General features: G+C 40.5%; 3 protein-coding genes across 5 annotated transcripts; 1 reads left to right on the forward strand and 2 right to left on the reverse strand.

Moving 5' to 3' along the window:
- Nucleotides 1-2,684: 2,684 nt before the first annotated feature.
- LOC122043068 (5' exonuclease Apollo-like) lies at nt 2,685-16,707 on the reverse strand. 3 transcript variants are annotated; one of them, XM_042603520.1, is made up of 6 exons: nt 16,403-16,707; nt 16,150-16,255; nt 4,687-4,898; nt 4,386-4,592; nt 3,252-4,243; nt 2,685-2,807 (listed from the first exon to the last, which is right to left on the reverse strand). In XM_042603520.1, exons 1-5 carry the CDS (start codon nt 16,589-16,591, stop codon nt 3,275-3,277), a joined length of 1,683 nt encoding a protein of 560 aa, XP_042459454.1. In that variant the 5' UTR covers nt 16,592-16,707; the 3' UTR covers nt 2,685-2,807; nt 3,252-3,274. The 3 variants fall into 3 exon arrangements, with proteins under 3 accessions (XP_042459454.1, XP_042459453.1, XP_042459455.1); XM_042603519.1 differs by lacking the exon at nt 2,685-2,807 and having other exon boundaries at nt 2,972-4,243; XM_042603521.1 differs by lacking the exons at nt 2,685-2,807; nt 16,403-16,707 and having other exon boundaries at nt 2,973-4,243; nt 4,687-4,991; nt 16,150-16,260.
- A 331-nt stretch (nt 16,708-17,038) lies between these two features.
- LOC122043069 (stearoyl-[acyl-carrier-protein] 9-desaturase 1, chloroplastic-like) lies at nt 17,039-18,914 on the reverse strand. Its single transcript, XM_042603522.1, has 2 exons — nt 18,062-18,914; nt 17,039-17,751 (listed from the first exon to the last, which is right to left on the reverse strand). The coding sequence occupies exons 1-2, from the start codon at nt 18,908-18,910 to the stop codon at nt 17,182-17,184; spliced, it is 1,419 nt and encodes a 472-aa protein (XP_042459456.1). The 5' UTR covers nt 18,911-18,914; the 3' UTR covers nt 17,039-17,181.
- Nucleotides 18,915-20,574: 1,660 nt separating this feature from the next.
- Nucleotides 20,575-23,551, forward strand: LOC122043070 (uncharacterized protein At4g06598-like). The gene is made up of 5 exons (XM_042603523.1): nt 20,575-20,877; nt 21,105-21,751; nt 22,255-22,330; nt 22,416-22,542; nt 23,181-23,551. Exons 2-5 carry the CDS (start codon nt 21,114-21,116, stop codon nt 23,363-23,365), a joined length of 1,026 nt encoding a protein of 341 aa, XP_042459457.1. The 5' UTR covers nt 20,575-20,877; nt 21,105-21,113; the 3' UTR covers nt 23,366-23,551.
- The last annotated feature ends 325 nt before the right edge of the window (nt 23,552-23,876 follow it).

The raw sequence follows: 23,876 nt of genomic DNA on the forward strand, positions 1-23,876 counted from the left end.
CCTTTGACCGTCCCGTCAGCTGAGACTTTGACCCAGGCCATGTAAGTTTGATTTCTGACCAGCAAGTAGGCTTGATTTCTGACCTCCACGTAAGCTTGACTTCTGACCATCTCATCTTACAGACCCCACGAACATACACCATATCAAGAGACATGAACTTATAGCTCAGGTGCGAGTTAAAAACAAACTACTTATTGATGAACGTATGATATATCAAACTTCAGAATAGGTACATTTGGATTGTCAAACAAGTAAGACATTAAGTAATAGCTAATAACTAAGGGCTTTAGCTCTTCTTCAATAGCAAAAATCGTGTGGTAAATATTATATTGATGTAAAATGTGAAATTTATCCTGATGGCTCCCTATAACTGTCCCATACAATTATAACGAAAAAAAAAATAAAAAAAAACAAAATTAATGATTAGATAAGAGGATAATTCATTGATTTTTGGTGAATTAATTCAAAATATAGAAAGGCATTTGACGAAGATAATAAGTATTTTATCAAATAGGATCGTTCAATTCTTATAAAATCTATCATTAAAATATTCTTAAAAAGGGATAGGGCTAAACAGAACGAGAAGGATTTTTCATGAGATAGGAAATGAAAACTTTTAGTTCACACGAGATTTGTGAATAAATGATTGTTTGATAATGAATAAAAAATATCCGTCTTCATGTTAAACAAAGTTTATTGAACTCATAATTTATTAGATATTTTTTATGAATATGTAAGTAAATTTTTCAATCATTTGCATATAATTCTAGTGATGACGAGACGTAAGACAAAGTAAAAAATTTTAAATTTCATTTTCGAATTATGGGATGAATTTCTCTTCCTTATAAGACTTTGCCCTACTCTTTATGGGATGAATTTCTCTCCCTTATCGTAGTTTGCCCTATGTTTTCACACAGTTCGAGTCCAGAGTGGGCCACTAAAAATATTAAAAATTATCTATAAATTATATTGCATATATGCTCGTCTCTAGTATAGGATTCATTACTCACCCAGTATAATTCCTAATAGGTAGTAGCTAACAAAATGTATGATAAAAGATGATTTTTCATTATTTTGTTTTTGGTATTTGTGTGAACATGACACTATTTGTGTGAACACCAACCCCTAATCTATAGATAGTCCATTTAGTTCAATCATATGGTCCCTCTTAGTCATCAATGAAGGATTGGCTTTTTGCTTGATTGGTCAAGAGTTATATTGACATATAACTTGCATAATTGACTAAATGCCACAGGAGGCAAGAATAACCAAAAACATTTCAAAAAATATATATGTGTGAAATCAATTCAAGCTCAAATATTCCAATAAATTTGTCCAAGAATTTAGAGCCAATTGAATGTGGATTCATATTGTTGACATTATATTTTAGTATAGTTTTAACATAGAATATTATTTATTGGGTAAAAGAACATGATTAATTAATCTTATAAGTCATGTTAGTGACCTCAATAACATAATTTATTTATGACACATTTAGCATAACACTAACACAAATTGTCACTCCTAATGATGAGGAGGAGGAGGAGGATTCTAAGTAGGGATGTAAACGAGCCTAATCGAATCGAATAGTATTAGGCTCGAGCTCGGCTTATTTAAGTTATATTCGGACTCGAGCTCGATTCGAGCTCGAATCGAGCTTTTATCACAAGGCTCGAGCTCGGCTCGTTTTAGAATTATCAAGCTCGCGAACAGTTCGAGCTCGGCTCGTTATTAGCTCGATTATCAAAGTTAACGAGCCTAACTCGTTAAGCGAGCTCGGGCTCATTTAGAGCTCGTTTTTGGCTCATTTTAGAGCTCACTTTTGACTCATTTTAAAGCTCATTTTAAGGTTCGTTTTTTTAGCTCGCGAGCCTATAAACGAACATGTTCCCGAACTCACAAGCCGAATATCCTTAAGCTCGAGCTCGGCTCGATAAGATAAATGAACGAATTCGAACGAGCTTTTTACCGAATCAAGTTCTGAATAGCTCACGAACCATTTGGTTCATTTACATCCCTAATTCTAAGTAGAGTATTAGTAAACAAAAATGTCAAACTTAAATTTCTCCATGAGTGGAAGAGAGAGCTCCTTTGCACCTATATGATCTTGATTGTTATCGATAGCGCTCTTTTTGATTTAAGCATCGACGGTCAAGATATCGTTTGTCATGAATAGACGGCTACGAAGGGGTGTTCAATTGAGTGTTTTGGAAAAGGGTGCCAGTTCTTTATCAATTGGACTCCACTCTATGTATTTGTCATAAATTTGATCTCTAACTATATATATATTTTTTTCTCTAAAAGGGAAATAGAGTATTTTCTTCAAATTGATCTCTCAAAGAAACACAAGGTCGAGAGAAATGGAAGAGTTCAGCTTCCCTGGAGTTGGCAACGAGGGAGATCAGTGGCGACACCATTTCTCGGGCCTCTGGTTCCACTCCCCCCAAGCCGGTGGTGGAATCGGGTGGCCACCTCCTTCCCCAGCAGCCCTCAGCGATGAGGAGAGGATGGACATGCTGTGGGAGGACCTCAACGAGGATGATGGGAAGAGTGGAGGGAAGACGAGGAGGAGGTCAGTAGGCATCCACACGCTGGACGATGACGAGGAGCAGGCTGCCACAGGAGCCTTGCCGTCGGTGATGGTGGTGGCGGCGGAGGAAGGAAGGCGGCGGCTGAGAGGGAAGCAGGGGCTGATGGCGATGCTGAGCATGTGGAAGAAGCTGTTTCTTTCAAAGGCGAGGAAATCCAAAGCTTCCGCCAAGGTAAACCAACGGGTATAAATTGAATATGATAATCAACTTGTTACACTGGTGAAATAATTCAATATTAAGGTTTCACTAATCACCACAATCTGAGTTAACAGCTTAAATACACTTTACAAGGTGTAATCTAGCAATCTAATAGTTATTCTTTTGCTCGAGAACTTTGGAGAAATAATTGTTTTAATAATTAATTTAAAATAGAGGTTTATTAATCCATTTCATATTCCTATTGCATTTTTATTTTATTTTAATTTATTTTATTTTATTCTCTAAGAAATAGTTGTTTCATTCTTCCTGCTGTCTATGTCATCCTATTTTATTCTCTAAGAAATGAGCAAACTCAGCTAGTTCGCAATATTGAAAGTCAATAATGTTAGGCAATTGACAAGAAGAAGCTTCTATAACTTACGTTTATGAAAGTCAATGAAACAGCTGTATGAGGTTTCAAGAATCGGAAGGGAAAAATTATGAAACATTGGAGGACTTTACCTGTGAATCGAGACGGGAATGGCTCAACTCGGTACCGTCGACCCTGTAATGTTCTTGGCTCGTTTACAAGTCTCCATAAGGTCAGTTAATGACGGTAGAGGCCGGGGGACAGGAACATTCATTGATCTGTATAGTTTTCTCAGGTTTGAGCTCATGGTAGAAGATGCTGCAGTAGATGGCAAGTCGGATGCAGTACCTAACCGATCATCCAGTTCGTGGAAATTCGGTCCGCCCTTGGATGGTTCAGGGTTATCTAAACTATTGGAAAATCCAATAGATGAATCATAACCTTTGTTCATAGGTAACGTTGAGCCAGGGTCAGTGATCTTGTCACAGTCAGGGCAAACTGAATCATGGTCTTCGGGTGTTGAAGGAGCATTGTCTCCAAAGTTGACTGTGTCTGGATCATTGAGACCGAGCCTTGCTCTCCCGAATAATGTGAAAGACTCAGATCTGAGTGGAGGAATTTCCAATTTCAGATCGAACTGCTTTGGAAGTGAAGTTTCCGCACGCAAAATGCATATCTGTGAGGTGTCTAGCATTTCAGGAACGGAAGTACACTTCTCGTCGTTCTTGAGAATCTTTAAAACTGGAGGACTGCGCATAGGGGACCTAGCACCAGAGCCTTTGAATAACTTCCACAGCGGATCATCTGAAGCGATATTAGTCTTGTAGCAGTTGTTCTTGACGTAATCAAGATCCATGGCTCGTTGAGGAGGTGTCGTAGAGATCACCCACTTGGGGCGGAGGAAGTGCAGAGCCCAATCTAATTCTTCGCGGGACGAATGCATGGAGTGGCAGACATGCCAAATTCCCAACTCATCCCTTTGGGCTTCGGTTGGACACACTTTCTTCCTTGATTTGTTGAGGGTGGGATTGGTGGCGTACCACTGAACAGATGGACGAATGAAAAGAGGTTCGGGTTGGAGATTAGCACGTGCCTCTGCAGGTTCCGCGCTTACTTTGTCATTTAGTTCGGATAATCCAATTACCTACGAACACAATTCAAGATTCACCAACGAGTCACAAGGCAATAGCAAAACGAAAATTAGCACCTAGTTAAAACTTGACCAAGATGTACCTTCATTTAAGCAACTAATGTTATGAATACCTATCGAAATATTGAATTGTCACCTGAAAGCGAGAAGAGGCATCATCAGAGAGAATTTGAGGCGCGACAAGAAGAAGAACCTGGAACAAATCAGGATATTTTGACTTGTTTACAAAAATAGGAGATCCAAAAGTTTTGGATACTTCAACTAGAATTTCTTCCCGCCCCAGATTACCACATGAGAAATATACAATCGGTGCATTAGGGTGTTTCCATATGCAACTTATAACCTGCAAAATTATCAGGTGGCCGCAAATTGTCAATTATTGTGTATTTATATACCAGACGGTACAATAGAAAAAGGAAAAAAAAAAGATACAAAACCTGTTGGATGGATGATTCTTTGTTTGGCATTTTAAGATGAAATTTACTGAAAGTGCAATCCAGAAATAGGTAATCGAGATAAGAAATAGACTCTCTCCCTTTCTTTGATATATATTTCAATGGTAAACTTTGCAAACAATCGGGAGTAAGCCTACAATCACCCGTGTGCAATATGTTACCGAATCCACCTTCGAATAGAAACATGACCGCTCCTATTAACATCACATATCAAGCAACAAGTCAGACATAGATCCTCGATTAGGATTCTGTTGAGTTACCAAGGCTTGTTTTATCTCAGAGATATCCTGAAATAACTCTTATTAGGAATGCGACGTGTGCACAAACAAGGGTAGACGGTAGAGAGCTATAAACTCTAAAGAATATTAGCATATATCAGACTCTGCAAGTGGTAAAGAAATATATATAAATCCTACAGAGATTGATCATATGGAATATACAGTCAAGAACATGAACCCAAGAGGCAAGAAGTACTCCACATGCTGGTACTTCTCTTAGCAACTTGTTCTAGAGAGACCCTGAAATACCATCCTATGCTGACCTAGATTAGATACTTTTTATAGACATATCATAGTAAACAGCTATTGAAAAAACTATTTCAATTTTTTATATTTTCAAAATGATGGGTGATTGGTTTACATTATGAAGAATAAATTAGCTTTCTTGAGATACAACTAAGTGTACAAGAGAAATACAATCACAAATGTAGAAGGATCGATTTTTGGAGAGTCTAAAATTAATGTGTAACATGTGGCAAAAGACGATTCGTTCACCCAGCGCCCCCACCAACACGGAGGAGGTAAATCACAGGTGACTACTAGCCATTAGTGCAAGTGGCAAGGCATGGCGGGAGGTATATTCGGACACGCCGAGTTTTGACTCCAAGACCTTATGTTGCAACGTCCCATGTCTTAACTACCGTACCGCCCCGAAAGGACAAAATTAATGTGTAACATGTAAAGAGAGTTGGTGGGGTGGGAAAAGGTACAAAGGCCATACAAAACCAGGATAACTTGAATAGATATGAAGTCAGACAAAAAATGTTATAAGCTTGATAAAGTTTAAAGTACATGATAAGTTCTAAGATAATGTGGGAACCATGAAAATAAACAGAGAGGAAATTTTAGATGCATAAAAGAGAAAATCTGTTTCTTGTTGATGACAATGCAATTAAGGGAAAATGGAAATTTTATTTTTTGCAAACCATTTAACAAACACTCTACAGAAAATTTGATTTGAAAGACTGACAATTATGGTTAGTTTAGGAATCATAGATTTATTCATAATATTAGATTTAGTAAGATTTTTTAAAAACTTTAAAGAAAATGAAGGTGGTTAAAAACATAGATCCAAATATTAGATTTTAGATTATCTTTAATAAAGACTTCTCAACTCAAGGGCAAAGAACGTCAAGGTGAAATTTGTATAATAAGAGATAATTTGTATTAGGAATTTATGACCAAAATTGTCAATTTAAAACCTCCGTGCAAGAGGTTAGAAGGTTGAGGCAAAGTAATAAACCATTTAGTCTTTCATATGTTGGTGCAATTTTTTCTAGGTGAAAGTTGACTAGATTGACTAAGTTTAAGTTGGCTCAAGCTTGAGTCAGTTTTGATTTTGATGTTTAACAATATATGGAGATTGTAGGTGCAATTGTCCATATGAGATATTGATGGTCAAAGATTGACTAGAAGAGTCAAGTTGGTCAAAGTTGATATACTTGATTGGAAAGTCCTAACTGGAAGTTAGACAAGGGCAAGACCAAAGGAAAGGTCGGCTGATGGAAATACAAGTGGGTCAATGTTGACTGGACACTTGGTGTGAAAGTCCTAGTGAGTGAAGCCAGCAGAGTGGGAAGTCCCGGTGAGTGAAGCCGAGCAATTGAGAAAGTCTTGGTGAGTGAAACTAGGCAGTTGAAAAGTCCCGGCGAGTGAAGTAGATAGTTGGAAAGTCCTAATGAGTGAAACCAGACAGTGAGAAAAGTCTTGATGAGTGAAGCTAGGTGAAAAGCCTTAGTGAGTGAAGCTAGGCAGAAGAAAATTTTGATAAGTGAAGCCAAGTGGTGAAAAGCCCTAGTGAGTGAAGCCAAGTAGAGGAACATCCTAGTGAGTGAAGTCAGGTGGTGAAAAATCCTGGTGAGTGAAGTTAAGCATGTGGAAATCTAGGTGGGTCAAAGTTGATCGGACACCTAATATTTGAAAGTCCAAGTGGGTCATGGAGGACCGGACACTTGGCACGAGGCGATAAGTCTAAGTAGGTCAAAGTTGACCGGACACTTGGCACGGAGAGAAAAATCCAAGTGGGTCAAAGGATTGACCAGACATTTGGCACGGGGAGAAAAGTCCAAGTGAGTCAAAGGATTGACCGAACACTTAGTACGAAGTCTCAACAGGTCAAGGTTGACCATATGCTAAGCATAAGAGAGTTCCAACAGGTCACGGTTGACCGGATGTTGAAATTGGGAACCCTAGACTTGAGTTAATCAAGTTTAGATTGGTCAATCGATTAGGTGATGGATTGAGCCAGAGCCCAATCGATCGATTGGGCGGTACTTTTTGACTCGAGGAGCTCAATTGATCAGATGATAGATTGAGAGGAAATCGCATAAGCACAGAAGACTTCCTAATCAATCGGTCGATCGATTGGGATACTTCAATCGATCGGTCAATAGATCGATTGAAATCGGTTTTCTCGCGATGATGTGAGGCAAACGAAATCGATTGGTCAATCAATCAGTTGATCAATTCAGCTACCCCAATCGATCAGCGAGAGCACGGAAGACATCTGGATCGATCAATTAATCAATCTAGCTGCCCCAATCGATTAGCCGAAGCTTTGGACGGCTGGGATTGTCTGGATCTGACGTGACAATCAATTGGGAGTAAGCCTAATCAATTGGAAACCCTAGATCGCGAAGGATAAAGTCGTTGGCGAGGTTTAAATGTAACAAATCTTCACCGATTCTTCTCCAACTCTCATCGCCAGTTCTTGAAGACTTTTGGAGCAAAGTGTTGCTGCATTTCCAAGTATCAAGAGGCGTTTCCAAACAAGAAGAGAGCAAGCTAGAGTTCATTGTTGTAAATCTTGTAATATTTCATTTGTATTTGCTTCTCTTTTCTTCTTGTTGTATAGAGAGTATTGTACGAGATTTCTCCACCTCCGAATTGTTCCGAGAAGGAGTGTTTTCATAGTGGAGAGTGTCCTCGTGTGTGAATCCTTGGATTAGTCACCTCTTCTTGAGGTGGATACCAAGTAAATCCTTGAGGTTAGCATTGGAGGAGCTTACATCGTATTTTATGACGAAGCGATACGAGCTATTCACCCCTAGCTCCAGAGTGTCCCAACAAGTGGAATCAGAGTGAGACCACTCTCTATCAAACTCATCGCCGGAAAGGGCAACGAGCTAGAGGAAGAAGAAGTTGAAGCCCTAATTTCAAACAAAGTCAAAGACTTCATCAACAAGCTCAACTTCAAGATGGATTTCCGAGATGGATTCGGATTTGATACATGAGCACCTCCGCCGTACGAATTTGGAAGTTTCGATCCATGGAGATCAAGAATCGAAAATTTTCTCATGATGGAGATAGAAAAATAGTTTGCTCTAATGAAAGGATTTGAGACTCCAAAGGATAACAAAGGCAAAATCATCAATAAAAGCAAATGGAGCAATGAGCAATTCAAAGATATAAGACCAATAACAAAGTGACCAAACTATTGGTCAATTTATTACCTAGCAATCTCTTGAGCAAGACAAAAGAATATGAAGATGCCAAGGAGCGTTGGAGCAAATTGGCAAAGATTCATGAAATCCCATCCATTATACTAAGTCAAGAAGGATCCAAAGAGGGAGACTCAATAGATCACGAAGAAGAAGATTTGGAGGTTGAGAGATGCTTATCTTCCAAAGGAGAAAAAATTGAAAAAGATCTATTCTCAAGAGAGCACAAGGACAAAGGCAAAGGGAGATACTCTTTATTCCACATGGATGAGGATTCGGAGGTTGAAAAATACTCAACATCCGAGGATAAAGATGAAGAGACATCCACCTCAAGAATTGAGAGGGAGTATAGACCATCAACGCTGGATCAAGAAGAAACCTCTACATCCGAATCAAAAGAAAAAAGTGTCACCCCTACAAGCAATAAAACTATAAAAATTTCAATTTGTAAAAATAAAGACCACATCATTTGCTTTTAGTGTAGGGAAAGTGGGCACTATAAAAGCAAGTGCCTTAATTTGACCAAGAAGAAGGGTCAATTGACATCTAAGGGCAAGGAGAAACTTAAAGAAGTCGGCCGCATTGCACGAAAAGGCAAGGAACATATTGTGTGTTTCTTGTGCAACCAAAAAGAGAATTATCGAAATCAATGTCCTAAAGGGAAGAAATCAACCAAGGTTAAAGGAGGAAGCTAAAATCAAAGGGGGCTCTCAAGAGCAAACCCAAGGTATCATTTATTGAAGCAATTCCTTTAAGTCATGATAAAATGCATGCTAGGTCTAATCTTTATTATTTTAATGCTATTTATTATAAAAATAGAAAGCATGATAGAATTAAGGAAAAATATGTATCATATCATGCCAAAACTACCATACCTAAAGCTAGGAAGATAGATAACAAATTAGGTAAGAATTCTAAATATAAGCCTAAAGATAAAAATGCCAAAGGTAATCTAGAAAAATTCACATCCAAGGATTTAAGGATGGAAAACCAAGCCTTGAGGTCAAGGCTTGATAAATTGAAAAAGATCCTAAAAAGAATAGAAAATATTTTTAAGGGGGTCAAGCATAATCTAGGAGTGGATAAGGAAGAGTCATTCAATGGTCATAGGGGTTTGGGACACAAACCTAAAGCGAAGAAACCAGATAGTATATGTCTTAAATAATGTCTACGTAAAATTTTATAATTTTTGAAAAAACGTAGAATTAGTTAGGAATTTCTAAATTTCGATCTGATATTGAAATCAGGAAATTCAGAAACTCAATCGATCAAGTAATTGATCCAACCGGGTGTGGATCAAGTAATTGATCTAACCGGGTGTGGATCAATTGATCAATAAATTGAAGGGGTTTTCCGCGAGCAGAAGCTTGCAGAATCGATCAACCAATTGATTTGGCCTCGACTTCAATTGATCAGTTGATTAATTGAAGAATTTTTTCGCGAACAGAAGCTCACGGAATCGAACAGATGATCGATCAACACCCTCTAATCGATTAGTTGATCGATTGAGACGCTGTCTTTTAACTGAAATAGTCTGATTTCAATCCATTAAGCCACGTTTAGTTGTGTTAACCATCCCTAACCCTAGAATATGCATTTATATGTATTAAAGTGTAGTTTTCTTGATGAAAATAAGAATGGAAAGGTTAAGGAAAATAAAGTTAGAGTTTAGGATGAGGTTTAATTTCAAAGTTAATTTTTGAACCTCAAAAATTCAAGTTTTAAGTCTCCTAAAGGTTTAGGAACTCCAAGTCATTATTGGTGTAATAACAGAAGATTTGAGCATGTTTTGAGGAGGAGCTACTCCTTAAAGACATGATTTAAATTTATTTCTAAACAATGAAACAATGGAAGGGTATGAGACCCTCACTGTTGTAAATGCTCTAGGATGAGCATGAGGCAATGAAGGGTATAAGACCTTTATTGTGATGTTGTAATCAAAGAGTGAGATTGTGAACAACATGCGGATAACTCTTCAGGAGGAGAGTTTTTGATATGTGCCAAAGGGGGAGAATGTAGGGTTTTAAGTTAGGAAACTTTCATTTACCCAAAGGGGGAGATTATCTTCTTGGTAAGGAGGAGAATGAAGGAAACCCCTATTCATGGTGGCAAAAAGCGAATATGCTCGCCCCCAACACCCACGCTAACCCGTCCCAGAGCCAATATGAAAGAGGTAAATCACGAGCAACTACTAGCCTTTTGAATAGTGACTAGCACATAAGGGAGGCACTTACCTCAGCTTTGTCGAGATTCGAACCCCAGACCTCATGGTGGCAACACCTCATGTGCTAACCACTAGACCGCCCTAAGGGGATAGGAAACCCCTATTCATGCTTTGGCATGAAGAAGTTGAGGCCATGAGATTATCCTAACTTAAACGTATTGTTAAATATCAAAAAGAGGGAGATTGTTGGTGCAATTTTCCTTGGGTCAAAGTTGGCCAGGTTGACTAAGCTTGAATTGACTCAAACTTGAGTCATGGTGTTTGAGTTTTGATGTTTAACAATATATGGAATGTAGGTGCAGTTGTTCATATTGGAGATTGACGGCCAAAGTTGACCAAAAGAGTAAGTAGATTAAGGTTGACCGGATACTTGACTGAGAAGTCCTAACTGAAGGTTAGGTAAGGTCAAGACCATAGGGAAGGTTGACTGAAGATGGAAATCCAAGTGAGACAGTGTTAACCGGACATTTGATGTGAAAGTCCTGGTGAATGAGTGAAGTCGGGCACTTGAGAAAGTCCTGATGAGTGTAGTCGAGCAGATTGGGAAGCCCCGGTGAGTGAAGCTGGGCAGTTGAGAAAGTCCTGATGAGTGAAGTCGAGCGGTTGGAAAGCCTTGGTGAGTGAAACTAAGCAGTTGGAAAGTTCTAGTGAATGAAGCCAGGCAATTGGAATATCCCGGTGAGTGAAGTCAGATAATTGGAAAGTCTTAGTAAGTGAAGCTAAGCAGTGAGAAAAGTCCTGATGAGTAAAGTTATGTGAAAAACCCCCATGAATGAAGTTAGACAGAAGAAAATTCTGGTGAGTAAAGTCAGGTGGTGATAGTGAGTGAAGCTAGTAAGAGGGAAGTCCTGAATAGTGAAGTTAGGTGAAAAACCCTAATGAGTAAAGCAAGGCAGAGGGAAATCCTAATGAGTGAAGCCAAGTGATGAAAAACCTTGGTGAGTGAAGCCATGCATGTGGAAATCCATGTAGGTCAAGGTTAACTGGACACCTAGTGTTTGAAAGTCAAATAGAACAGAGAGGACTAGACACTTGGCACAAGACGGTAAGTCCAAGTGGGTCAAGATTGCTGGTGCAATATTCCCTAGGTCAAGGTTGACCTGGTTGACTAAGCTTGAGAAGGCTCAAGCTTGAGTCTTGATGTTTGGGTTTCGATGTTTGACAATACATGGAGACTGATAATACATGGAGATTGCAAGTGCAATCATTCATTTGGGAAGATTGTTGGTACAATTCTCCTCTTATCAAGGTTGATCAGTTAGATGTGAAGAAGAGTCAAGTAGGTCAAGACTGACTGGATACTTGACTGAGAAATCCTGGTGAGTGAAGTCAGGTGAAAGACCTAGTGAGTGAAGCTAGGCAGAGGTGAAAGACCTAGTGAGTGAAGCTAAGAAGAGAAGTCCTCATGAGTGAAGCATGACAGATGGAAAACCCTAGTGAGTGAAGCTAGGTGAAAGTCCTGGTGAGTGAAGCTAGGCAGATGGGAAGTCCTAGTGAGTGAAGCCAAACATGTGAAAATCCAGGTGGGTCAAGGTTGACTGGACACCTGGTATTGAGAAGTCCAAATAGGTCAAAGGGTTGACCGGATACTTGGCACGAGGAGAAAAGTCCAAGTGGGTCAAAGGGATTGACCGGACACTTGGTGAGGAAGTCCTAGCAGGTCGAGGATGACCGGATGTTAGGCATGATATCCCAACAGATCATGGTTGACCAGATGTTGGTTTTTAGGGACTTGGGACTTGATTAGGACAAATCAAGTTGATTTAATCGATCAGCCGATCGATTGAATCATGTCCAATCGATCAGCTGATCGATTGAATCATGTCCAATCGATCAGCCTCATGTCCAATCGATTGGACTGGTGCCGCGACAAAAGGCTCTCCCAATTGATCACCCAATCAATTGGGAGCCTCCAATCGATTGGGCGATCGATTGGGAAACTGTCGTCGATTGCACAGAAGCCCTCCCAATCGATCATCCGATCGATTGGGAGTCTCCAATCGATCGAGTGATCGATTGAGAGGCAGGAAATCGTGCGAGAACCCTGAATTGATCGGACAATCGATTCAGGCGATTTCCAGAGAGCACAGAGGCGCTCTGGATCGATCGACCGATCGATCCAAAGCTTCCCTAATCGATTGGGAGCAATCCAATCAATTGGGATTCGACCGTTGGCGCTAGATAAAGCCGTTGCGAGTGTTTTCTTCAGCAAACTTTTGCCCGATTCATCTCAGATCTTCACAGCGATTTCTCCGCAGCTCACAGCCAGTTCTTGGAGGCTCTTGGAAACAAGTGTTGGTGCACTTCCAAGGTTCAAGAGGCAACAACAAGCAAGAAGAAAGACAAGCTAGGGTTTCTACCGTGTAAATTTTGTAAGGTTTACTATTCTATCAGCTTGTATTTTTGTTCTTCTTGTGTATCATTGTGTGTGAGTCCTGTACAGGCTTCTCCGCCTTCGGTAGTTACCGTAAAAGAGTGTTTTCATAGTGGAGAATGCGTGTCGTGTGTGGATTCTTGGATTAGTCACCTCTTCTTGAGGTGGATACCAAGTAAATCCTTCATGTTAGCGTTGTATTTTTGTTTCTTGTACATTCCGCTGCATATCATCACCGAGAAGCAAGACGATAAGCGTACGACGAGCTATTCACCCCCCTAGCACATTTCGACCCTAACAAATTTTGACTGAACACTTGAAACGGGGAAAAAAGTCCAAGTGGGTTAAAGGATTGATCAGACACCTGGTGATGAAGTCCCAGCAAGTTAAGGTTGACCAGGTGCAAAGCATGAGGGAGTTCCAACGGATTACGATTGACCGGATGTTGGAATTGAGAATCCTAGACTTGAGTTAAGCAAATTTTGGTTGATCAATCAATTAGGTGATCGATTGAGCCAGAGCCCAATCGATCAGTGGATCAATTGGGCAGTGCTTTTTGACGCGAGAAGTTCAATCGATCAGGTGATCGATTGAGAGGAAATCGCGTGAGCACAGAAGGCTTCAAACCGAACAATTGGGATACTCTTATCAATCGATTGGAACTGGTTTTCTCATGATGATGTAAGGCAGACGTAATCGATTAGTCAATCGATTTCGGGGTCTTTTGCGAGAGCATAGAAGACATCTGGATCGATTAGTTGATTGATCTAGCTGCCCAAATCGATTAGCCGATCGATTGAGATATGACCATTACGCAGGTTGTGAGCTTTAGATGGCTAAGATCATCAGAATTTGACATGGCAATCGATTGGAAACAATAGATTGTGATGGATAAAGCCGTTGGCAAGGCTCAAATGCAACAACTCTTCACCGATTCTTCTTCGACTCTCACTGTCGATTCTTGAAGGCTCTTGGAACAAAGTGTTTCTGCATTTCCAAACATCTAGAGGCGTTTTCAAACAAGAAGAGAGCAAGCTAGAGTTCATTATTGTAAATCTTGTAAGATTTCATTTGTATTTGCTTCTCTTTTCTTCTTGTTGTATTGAGAATATTGTACGAGATTTCTCCACCTCCGGATTGTTTCGAGAATGAGTGTTTTCATAGTGAAGAGTGTGCTCATGTGTGGATCCTTGGATTAGTCATCTCATCGACGAAGCAAGACGAGCTATTCACCCCAACCCCCCTAGCTCCAGAGTGTCCCCACATCATACACATTAGATCTCATATTATCATATGCCTTGGGAATATGGCACTACATAATTTATCAGGACAAACTGAATGCTCAGATGCCAAACAACACCTATAATGTTGAAGAATTGCTGATAAACTAACAAGGTTTTTCCAAATGTTAAAGTTTATTCCATTCCTAAGAAACTAATATTTGGAAACTGGGTAAGCTGCTTAGCTCGATAAACTTGTTAATAATATATTGTAGCAAATTTTAAGATCTAGGCTATAATATCTCCTGCTATTCCAGATTTAAAAATGACGCTAGATCAAGGATGAGTTTATAGTGTTGGAAATGTGAATGGAATAAAGAGGTGGAGATGAAAAGATTCTATTGTGCATGGGTTTAGTCCCACATTAGAAGTCTCTTGGCTTTATTGTTGATTTAAATTATGACACATGCATTGTAAACATATGCATGGGGAGAGACTCTCTCACGCATGAGTGCGCAGGGGTAGGTGCAAATCCAGGGTCCGGATTGTACTGAACCAAGGTTGACTCGTGCGCGAGCACGACTTGCGCATGTCGAATACCGGACCGATTGAGGTAAAATTTACCCAAAAGAATGAACCAACATATTGCCACTTGAATCTTGCTCAAGGGTGTAATTGAAGCATTAATGTGAAATTAATGCTGATTCCGTAACGTCTCGACATTAATGGCGGCATTAAACTCATTAATGGTGATTTCGTAACGTCTCAGTATTAATGGCGACATTAATCTCATTAATAATGATTCTGTAACGTCTCGACATTAATGAAGACATTAAACCCATTAATGACGAAATTAAACTCAACATTAAATGATCATAATTTGATCATTTATTGCAGGCAAGATGAGAGCTCCTATATAAGGAGGTTGGATCTTGAACAAAGCGAAAGCAAAGCGAAAGCAAAGCAAAAGAATTCCTCCACTTTCGTTCCCCGATTCTTTTCTCTCAGTCGTGCATCCGCTCGGCTAAACTACTTGTGATAGCACTCAGGTGCATTCTCAGTTCGCCACGAACAACCAGTGCTTGGTTGCGTTTATGGTTTTGTCGTTGTATCCTGGGAACAGACGATCCGAGAAAACCTCGAAGCACAGCCGGAGATGGGACGAATCTGTTTCAAGGAAACTGCGTCGATCGCAGGCCTCGGTCCGCTGCTCTGTTTATCCGCTCGGTTGGACTCTTCATCTGCTGGGTCGGCCACTCGCCCTTCTGATCTGCCCGACCGGTCTCCCGCTTTGCCTGTCTATCCTTCAGTCTGCTCGGACGCTTTGATTGCTCAGACTCTAAGGTCAGAAAACCAGCCCCTGCTGGCAGCCTGAGATTATCTGCTCAGGTCATCTTAACTGTGAGTTGAATTTAATTCGAGTATTTAGATTCAGCTAATTTCCTGTAAATCTCCGGTTACAAATTGTTTGGTTTCCAACATATAGATATATCAAAATATGGCCTTAATTCTACCTCTTGATATACCTTTTCCATTCAAACAATCTACTCAACATTCTGATACATGCGTACCAAAAACATACTGTTTTACAAGAACCAATCCTCAACTATTCACAAATGTCATCATTTTTGTTCGTCCATAAGACAAGAGTGATCATAATCGAAGCCAATGACTTCAAGATGGTGATAATTCAGTACACCCTGGAAAACATGAGCCTTATTCCTATTTATTTCCAGTTCAAGTTAACGCACAGTAAATAATTTTACAGTATGCCAATGTCCAGAACGAATTTAGGATTCAATTTTCTCGATAGAAATCAGTTCAATCAATGATGAACACAAAGAACCAGGCAAGCCGACTTAAATGCAGCATAGTATCAAGGGCGTCAAAGTCAAACGATGAAGCGTACCTGGGCAGTGATTGGCATCGATCGCCGTGACTGAGAACGATCCGTCAGGATCATCAACCACGACCGACTGACCGACCTCAATTTCCACAAACAGCGAATCGTCGAGCTATGAAATGCATAAGCAATCAGAAAACCCCCTAATCATTAATCCTACACCAATTGCAAAGAAAAAACAAAACAAAACAAAACAAAACCAAACCCGCCCGCAGCGCGGGAATCTCGGGATCAAATCGAGAAAAGGCAAAGGGAGGACCTGAGGGAAGTAGCCGAGGACAAGGGCCTTGGTAAGGCGGGTGGCGTAGACGGGTCGGGAGGAGTGCGCAACGATGCCGGCGAGGTGGTCCTTGTGCGCGTGGGTGAGGAAGTGGTGGCGCTTCCGGAGGGACGCCGGCGTCCACGTGTCGACGGAGAAGGGGAGCCCCTTCGGCATCTCGATCGGCATCGCTTCCCTCCGACTACGGACTTAACCCTAGTCTTCGTAGTCGGTGTCGATCGACCGCAAATCTGGCGACTCCGGCTATTTATAGAGAGGAGGAAGGGGCTTCTGCTTCCGGCGGAAGGAACAGATTTTATTATCATTATTATTATTTTTAATCGGAGATTTTCCTTTTTCCCTCGCCGCTTGGTTCAATAGTCCAGACCTCACGTGACATAATTGGTTCCACAGTATGTATATGTTTGGGCTGTTCTTTATTATCATTTTTTTATTTTTTTAAAAAAATATTAAATTACGGTTTTTTATTAAAAACGTATTTAAAGTTTTAAAATTTCTAAAATGCACCCTACTTAATTCCAAAAATACTCTATTGCCTTTCAAACATTAATTAAAGTTAAAAATTTTTATTTTTTAATTTTAAATCCAACTTAAATTGAACCGAACCAAAGGAACTAAATTGAATATTTTGCATCAACTCATTTCAATTCAAAGATTAGACAAAATTTGGAGGATGCAAATGACAGTTTCACATCTTAATGCAAAATACTCCTCTAAATCTTATTATTATCATTACTATTATTTTATTATTATTATTATTATATTACCACCTCCCTGTCAAAGATCCAGCTGAACTTGACACTCTTCGCCTCCGCCGCCTTGGCCCGGCCCTCCGCCCTCTCCTGCAGACGCAGCATCCTCGCTGGCAGCCCGCAGACGAAGTCCCTGGCCCTGCGCCCCTCGCCGCTGAGCCCCGCCTCCAGCTTCTCCAGCCCCCACCGCTCCACCAAGAACTCCACGATCGAGGCGTAGTCCGAGGCGGTGTAGACGCCCATCCGCTGTGCCACCGCGGAGTAATGCTCGAACAGGAGCGGGTCGCGGCCGTCGGCCATCAGGTGCGCCGGCATCGTGATCTTCTTCCGCATCATGTCGGCGATCGCCATCACTGCGCCGTCAGGGTCCAGCTCAAGCAGCTTCTCGATGATCCGGACGTAGCCGGTCTCGTGCCGCTTCTCGTCCGCCGCGATCGTGCCGCAGACGCGCGCCAGCACGCCGTCGCCGCGGTCCTTGGCGAGCCGCGCCGTGTTCCCATGGGAGATGAAGGTGGCGCGCTCCTGGAAGGAGGTGTAGGTGAAGCCCAGGTACGGGTTGTTCTCTGTCCCTGGATCCTGCAAGTCCATCAATCAACCCTAATCAAACCTTAGCAACGCCCAAAACATGTTCGATCTTATTCCCCACCGAAAAATCTCTGCATTGGGCAACCTTAGCGACGCCCATAGCGTGTTCGATCTTATTCCGCACCGGAAAAAACCATGCATAATGCAAGCAATAGCACTGCCCATAACACGTTCGACCTTATTACCCATCGTTACAAAAACCCTGCATTGGGCAACCTCAGCAACGCCCATAACGTGTTCGATCTTATTCCCTACCGGAAAAAATCTTAAGAATATTTGATAGGGTGTGGATTGGGAGTACCATTCCGGAGCCGATGAGGTACTGGACGGTCCTCTCGAGCATGCGCATGTCGACCCGACCGGATAGATAGAGGTACTTGCCAAGGAGGTCGCCGTGGCGGTTCTCCTCAGCGGTCCACATGCGCGTCCACACCGCCCAGGGGCTGCCGCTGGCGCCCGTCTCGTCCCGCACCCCGTCCAGCGTGTTGATCATCGTCTGGTACGTCGGCAGCGCCTCCTCCGTGATCATGTCCCCCACCAGCACCACGAAGTAGTCGTCCGGCAGCTCCGCCGCGCGCGCCCGCAGCTCCCGCACCTCCGCCTCGAACTCCTCCGTCGGCCGCGACGAGTCCGGCAGGAAGTCCGTCGGCTGCCAGCACTTCTCCACCGGCTTCAGCAGCGGCAGCAGCTCCCGCTCCGCCCACGACTCCAGCGACCTGAACACCTCTACCTTCTCCGGCGGCATCGAGTGCTGCGCGGCCTTCCTCCGCAGCGTCGATGGAGCCGCCGCGATCGCGGACACTCGCAGGCAGTTCTTCTTCTTCTGCGGGAGAGCAAGAACACAATGGCCGTGGCCGACGGAGTGTAGCAGGCAATCCATTACCGCGTCGTTGGAGGAATTAGAGCGATCGGATTGGAAGAAAGCGAACTTGTTGGGTTGCGATTTATACAGACAGAGGTAGAGTGCGTAGCAGCACCCACTGTTAAGGCAAGTGAATACCGCCAGTTTGCCGGTGCATGCGAACCAAGTCATTTGCCCGGCGACGGGGAGAGAGGACTGCAAAACAGTGGGTGCAGCGGTTTTCCACTGGCCGATGGAAAATCGGCATACTGTGGGTGGGCAAGTCGAATGGACGGTTGAGAATAGCATCGTTGGTATCGACGCTTAATTTGGGGTGTGAATGTTGCTTTATTATCTTTTGACTGAAGATCTTGACCGTAAAGAACCTCCATTCCATGGGAATCATGTTTTTCAATAGCGCACCTGACAAGGATTCCATCCTTAACTATAATATATTTATAGAGATTTTTTTTTAATAAAATACACAATCTTAAAATGTTGTATTAATTATAATTGTTACAAGTAGTTGTAATAGTAATAGCTAGTGGCTAGGGCAATAATATAAAAAATAAAAAATAATTTTGAAAAGTAAAATGTATTAATGAGATATTTATTTGATTCCAATTAAAACGAATGCCGTTTTAAATTTTATCTTTATTGAGTCAATGTGCTAATAAAATGAGGATTATAGAAAGGAATGTTACTCCTTAGATTTTGAGGATACAATTTAATCTATGTGTTGTGTTATTCTTTCCGACACTTATTGACATTACTATAATAATGTTATAATAATTTTAATTATGAAATGATTTTGATTAAATTTATATGATTTAGATATATTAATAATATTTTATGTATATTTTTTTATTAAATTAAATTAAGTTAATTTATTTTTACATATTGAGTATTGTATTAATTAGTCCATAATTGTTAGAATAAGGTTGAAATAAGTTTATTCGAGAATCATTCTTTTGACTAGGGATGTAAACGAGTCGAATCGAACCAAACAGTATTAGGCTCGAGCTCGGCTTGTTTAAGTTATATTCAGGTTCGAGCTCGAATCGAGCTTTTATCACAAGGTTCGAGCTCGACTCGTTTTAGAATTATCAAGCTCGTAAACAGTTCGAGCTCGGTTCGTTATTAACTCGATTATCAAAGTTAACGAGCCTAACTCGTTAAGCGAGCTCGGGCTTGTTTAGAGTTCATTTTTTACTCGTTTTAAAACTTATTTTTTGGTTCATTTTAAGGTTCGTTTTTTTTGCTCGTTTTAGAGCTCGTTTTTTGGCTCGGTTTAAGGTTCGTTTTAAGGTTCGTTTTTTTTGCTCGTGAGCCTATAAACAAATATGTTCGCGAGCTCATGAGCCGAATATCCTTAAATTCGAGTTTGGCTCGATAAAACTATTGAGTTCGAAATCGAGCTCGGCTCGATAGGATAAATAAATGAACTCGAACGAGCTTTTTACTGAATCAAATTTCGGATAATTCGCGAACCATTTGGTTCATTTACATTCTTACTTTTGACTATTCTAATCAAGTGGCTCACTTGCGCACGCGGAAATTGAAATTGCATCTCTTATTTATTTTATAGAATTAATATTGATAAAATTTATATATAAATTATTTAAAAAAATAAACGAGAGGTTTGTTTATTGAAATAGAGAGAATAAAGACAAATTCCAAGTTGACTTTTTATTTAAGATTTTGTTTAAAAGTGTGAATAAAAATTGGGTAGTACTTTTCATCAATAAAGAAAAACTCAAATCTAAATATTTAAAAAATTAATGCATTAGAAATGAAATATTGTGATTATATAAAAAAAAAATGATTCGGTATCATTCCTTTCTCTCCGTTGACTTTTGACTTCTCAGTATTGGTCAACATGATCAAAACTGAGTCAGACCGAATCCAAACCCAACTTGTCAGATCTAAAAAAAAAAACACCAAAATAACCGGAAAATTAGGCTGTTTGAGAAAGAAAAAAAAAAAGGAACTTCTGTGTATTAATTTGGTTTGTTAGGGAAACAAGATGCGATCTTGATCGCCATTTGCATCGAGCAGACGCCGCTGCCAGCGTCCAAATCGGTCGATCGTTTCTATATTCTTCCATGATTTCGTGCCTGTCTTTGTTGTTTGTTAGTTGTCGGGGTTGTTTCAATCAACCCATTAAATTCCTCTCTCTCCCTATATCCTCTCCCATCCCTTTCTCTCCTCCTCCGCTTTCAGAGATTTCCCGTTCCGAAGGCTGAATCCCATCGCCAAGCATTCGATTCCATCAGGTCGGTGTCATCCCTCTTCTGTTTTTAGTTTTGATTTTGGTTTCGGAGCGGATCGGATCGTTGTTTTTTCCCTTTGATTTCTAGACAGATTCTGACATTTTGATCTGAAGAAAGAAGATTTGGTAACGATAAAGGCGTTATTTTGCTGCTCGTTTTATCCATTGTTTGATTTTAATGTCTTTCATGATATGGACGCTGCTACATCTGAATCCTTGATGGCAAATTAGGGTTTGGAGATGACGAATCCACAGCTTCCTCCAAAATGCCCCTTCCCGGCCTCTTTCGCCGGTGGCAGCTCCATCAATTGCATAGGTCCCAAGGGGAATTCCATTGCCAGGGACGGAGTGAGGTTCCACCAGCGCACTGCATCCGAGAGCTTTCTCCTCGAGGAACAGCCTTCTTGGCTTGATGACCTCCTTAGAGAACCTGAGATTGCTGTCGGGCGAAGAGATCATCGGCGATCGTCTAGCGACTCTTTTGTATTCCTGGACTCATCTGATTCCTCATGGAATGGAGACGGCTCCAATGCAGTGGCTTTCTGGGGACCTCAGGAACTTGATTACCTCAAACAGATTCAGCATGCACCTCACTATTTGGATGCAAATTCATATCGAGGCACACAAATCGAAGGCGCGGATTCCAGCAACAACATGGTTAACTATCCAATCCGCAGACTTCCATCAGCCAAGGACAAACTTGCGCCTTCATTTTCAGCTGCTGTGACAAAGAAGCAAGATGGTTTGCCATCTTTTGTCATGGACAGCCATGTTCCAGAGGAATGCAGCAAAGAAAAACCGATAGGCTGTTTCGAACGGAGGGAAGGTGCTGAGGCTAAGCACTATCAATCTGAGATGGAAGCTAAGCGCGCTAAACAGTGAGTCGTGATCTATCTTTCCTTAGTTCCATAAGTCTATTTAGCTAACATACATTTGACTTGTGCTTTGCATCAATTTTGCCTTGCTGTGAATGGCTTATCATCGGTCATAACTATTTATACTAGTCGCCGCTTTTTCTAGTTTTGATCTTTATTTGAGACTTGTTGTTACCCATTGCTTGAATAATATTTCGGGGCCAACCCAACAAATGATAACCATATTGGTTAAGTCTCACAAAAGAAAAATATGTCAATGATTAACCAACACATGAGGAAACTTTGCGACTTCTCACCAGTTCATTTGTTGACTTGTAACTTCTCATCTCCACCGTCAACTGTATCTAATGCTAACGGGCTGGAAGAATATACAAATCGACGATCTAATTTGCTACTGCTGGAAGCCATGGATGGTTAATCATGTTCATTGGAAGCATAGAAATCAATTGACTGATGTAATAATTTTATTGACTTATTGTTCTGTTTCCTTTTTTCTGCTATCTTAGGCAATTTGCTCAAAGATCCCGAATGCGCAAGCTCCAGTACATTGCTGAACTGGAGAGAAGTGTTCAAATGTTGCAGGTAAGCGATTGTTCTTCATTTTTCTTGGAAGAAGGTGATGAATTCTGTGCTTCTCATTTTTCTCGTCGTACATCCTGTATTACAGGCAGAAAGTTTGGAATTGTCATCACAGCTTCAGTTTTTAGATCAGCAGAACCATATGTTGAGCTTGGAGAACAAAACACTGCTGCAACAACTGGATTGTCTTTCGCACGAGCATCTCTTGAAATGTCGTAAGTATCTAAGCTTTAGATAATGCAAACATTCTCGTCCGCACTTGTTCTTAAGGTATTTGTGGGGTTAGATACCTCTGTTGTTGAGTTTTTTTTCCCCTCAATAAGCCCATTCCGAGTCTCCAGATTGTTTGCCCTACCCAAAACTATGTTTGGTATAATGCTTTGGATATATAGACTATCAAATTTGGACTCAAGCTATATTCCTTAGTTCTCTCGAGTTATGATCTGATACATGACTTATTCGCACTAGGAAAACACCATTCCACCATTTGCATATTCTTCTTTACTGTAAATGAAACTTTTACGATCTTGTTTATGCAAAACATACAAGAAACTGGCATTATCCATGTTCTATTGTTATCGAGTTTACTGTTCCAAGTAATCTTTTTCTTCTTGACGAAAGAACCAATATTTGTCACAATAAACACACTAATGAACTACACTATGAGTTAGCTTATAAGATCGCAGTTAGTAGTAAAAATCTTCGTGTGCAAACTGAAATTTCATTTAAGTATCTGTTTCTGAAGCTTATTGAATCCACTCGTATGAGGTTGCAAATCGTATAAAGTTGCTGCGACTCTCAAAGGTTTTTATTAAAATTTCACATATGCTATGCTTGCTTTCGAACGATGCAGTTGAGCATGATATCTTGGGGAAAGAGCTTTCTCGTCTTCGACACATGCATCTTCAGCAGCAGCAACAACAACAACGACTTCCGACTCACGGACGCAAGAAAAGCATAGACCTCGATTCTCAATTGGCCAATCTGTCCCTGAAAGGAAATGATTCAAACTCAGGTGTAGGTCAGCTCCACATCTGAATCAAAATGTTTTCAGCAGCCTGTTCTTGGATTCAAGATCTTCTACAGATGTTAAAAAGTTGTATGTTACCATGAAGCTAATTTTACCTTTTTGAGGTGTAGGTCTGTTGTATCCACCTCAAAGTCAACCTCATTCAAAATGTATTTGTTGGTGGTTGGCTAATAAAATGTGTTAGGTTTTGCATATGGCTCTGTTGTAGCATGATTGAGCTCTCTTCTCATGCTGATTGATGTTAAGTCTCCCTGTGCTAGTTCATTGCTAAATCTGGCATAAACTTTGTCTTAATAAATCTAATTTAAAATTTCATTTTTCATAAATTAAAATAAGACAAAAATTAAAAAGACATCTTTTATTTTCATTATTGTCGCTGTTTAATGTTCTTATAATATATTTTTTAAATTACTTTAATTTTAGCAGTATTAGTCAATTATTTTATATTATAACAGTTTGAATCAAAATTACTGTAATAATATTTGATTAAATTAGATCATTTTTATTAAAATTAGAACA

This window comes from Zingiber officinale, chromosome 2A (assembly GCF_018446385.1).
Source record: "Zingiber officinale cultivar Zhangliang chromosome 2A, Zo_v1.1, whole genome shotgun sequence".
Taxonomy (NCBI): domain Eukaryota; kingdom Viridiplantae; phylum Streptophyta; class Magnoliopsida; order Zingiberales; family Zingiberaceae; genus Zingiber; species Zingiber officinale.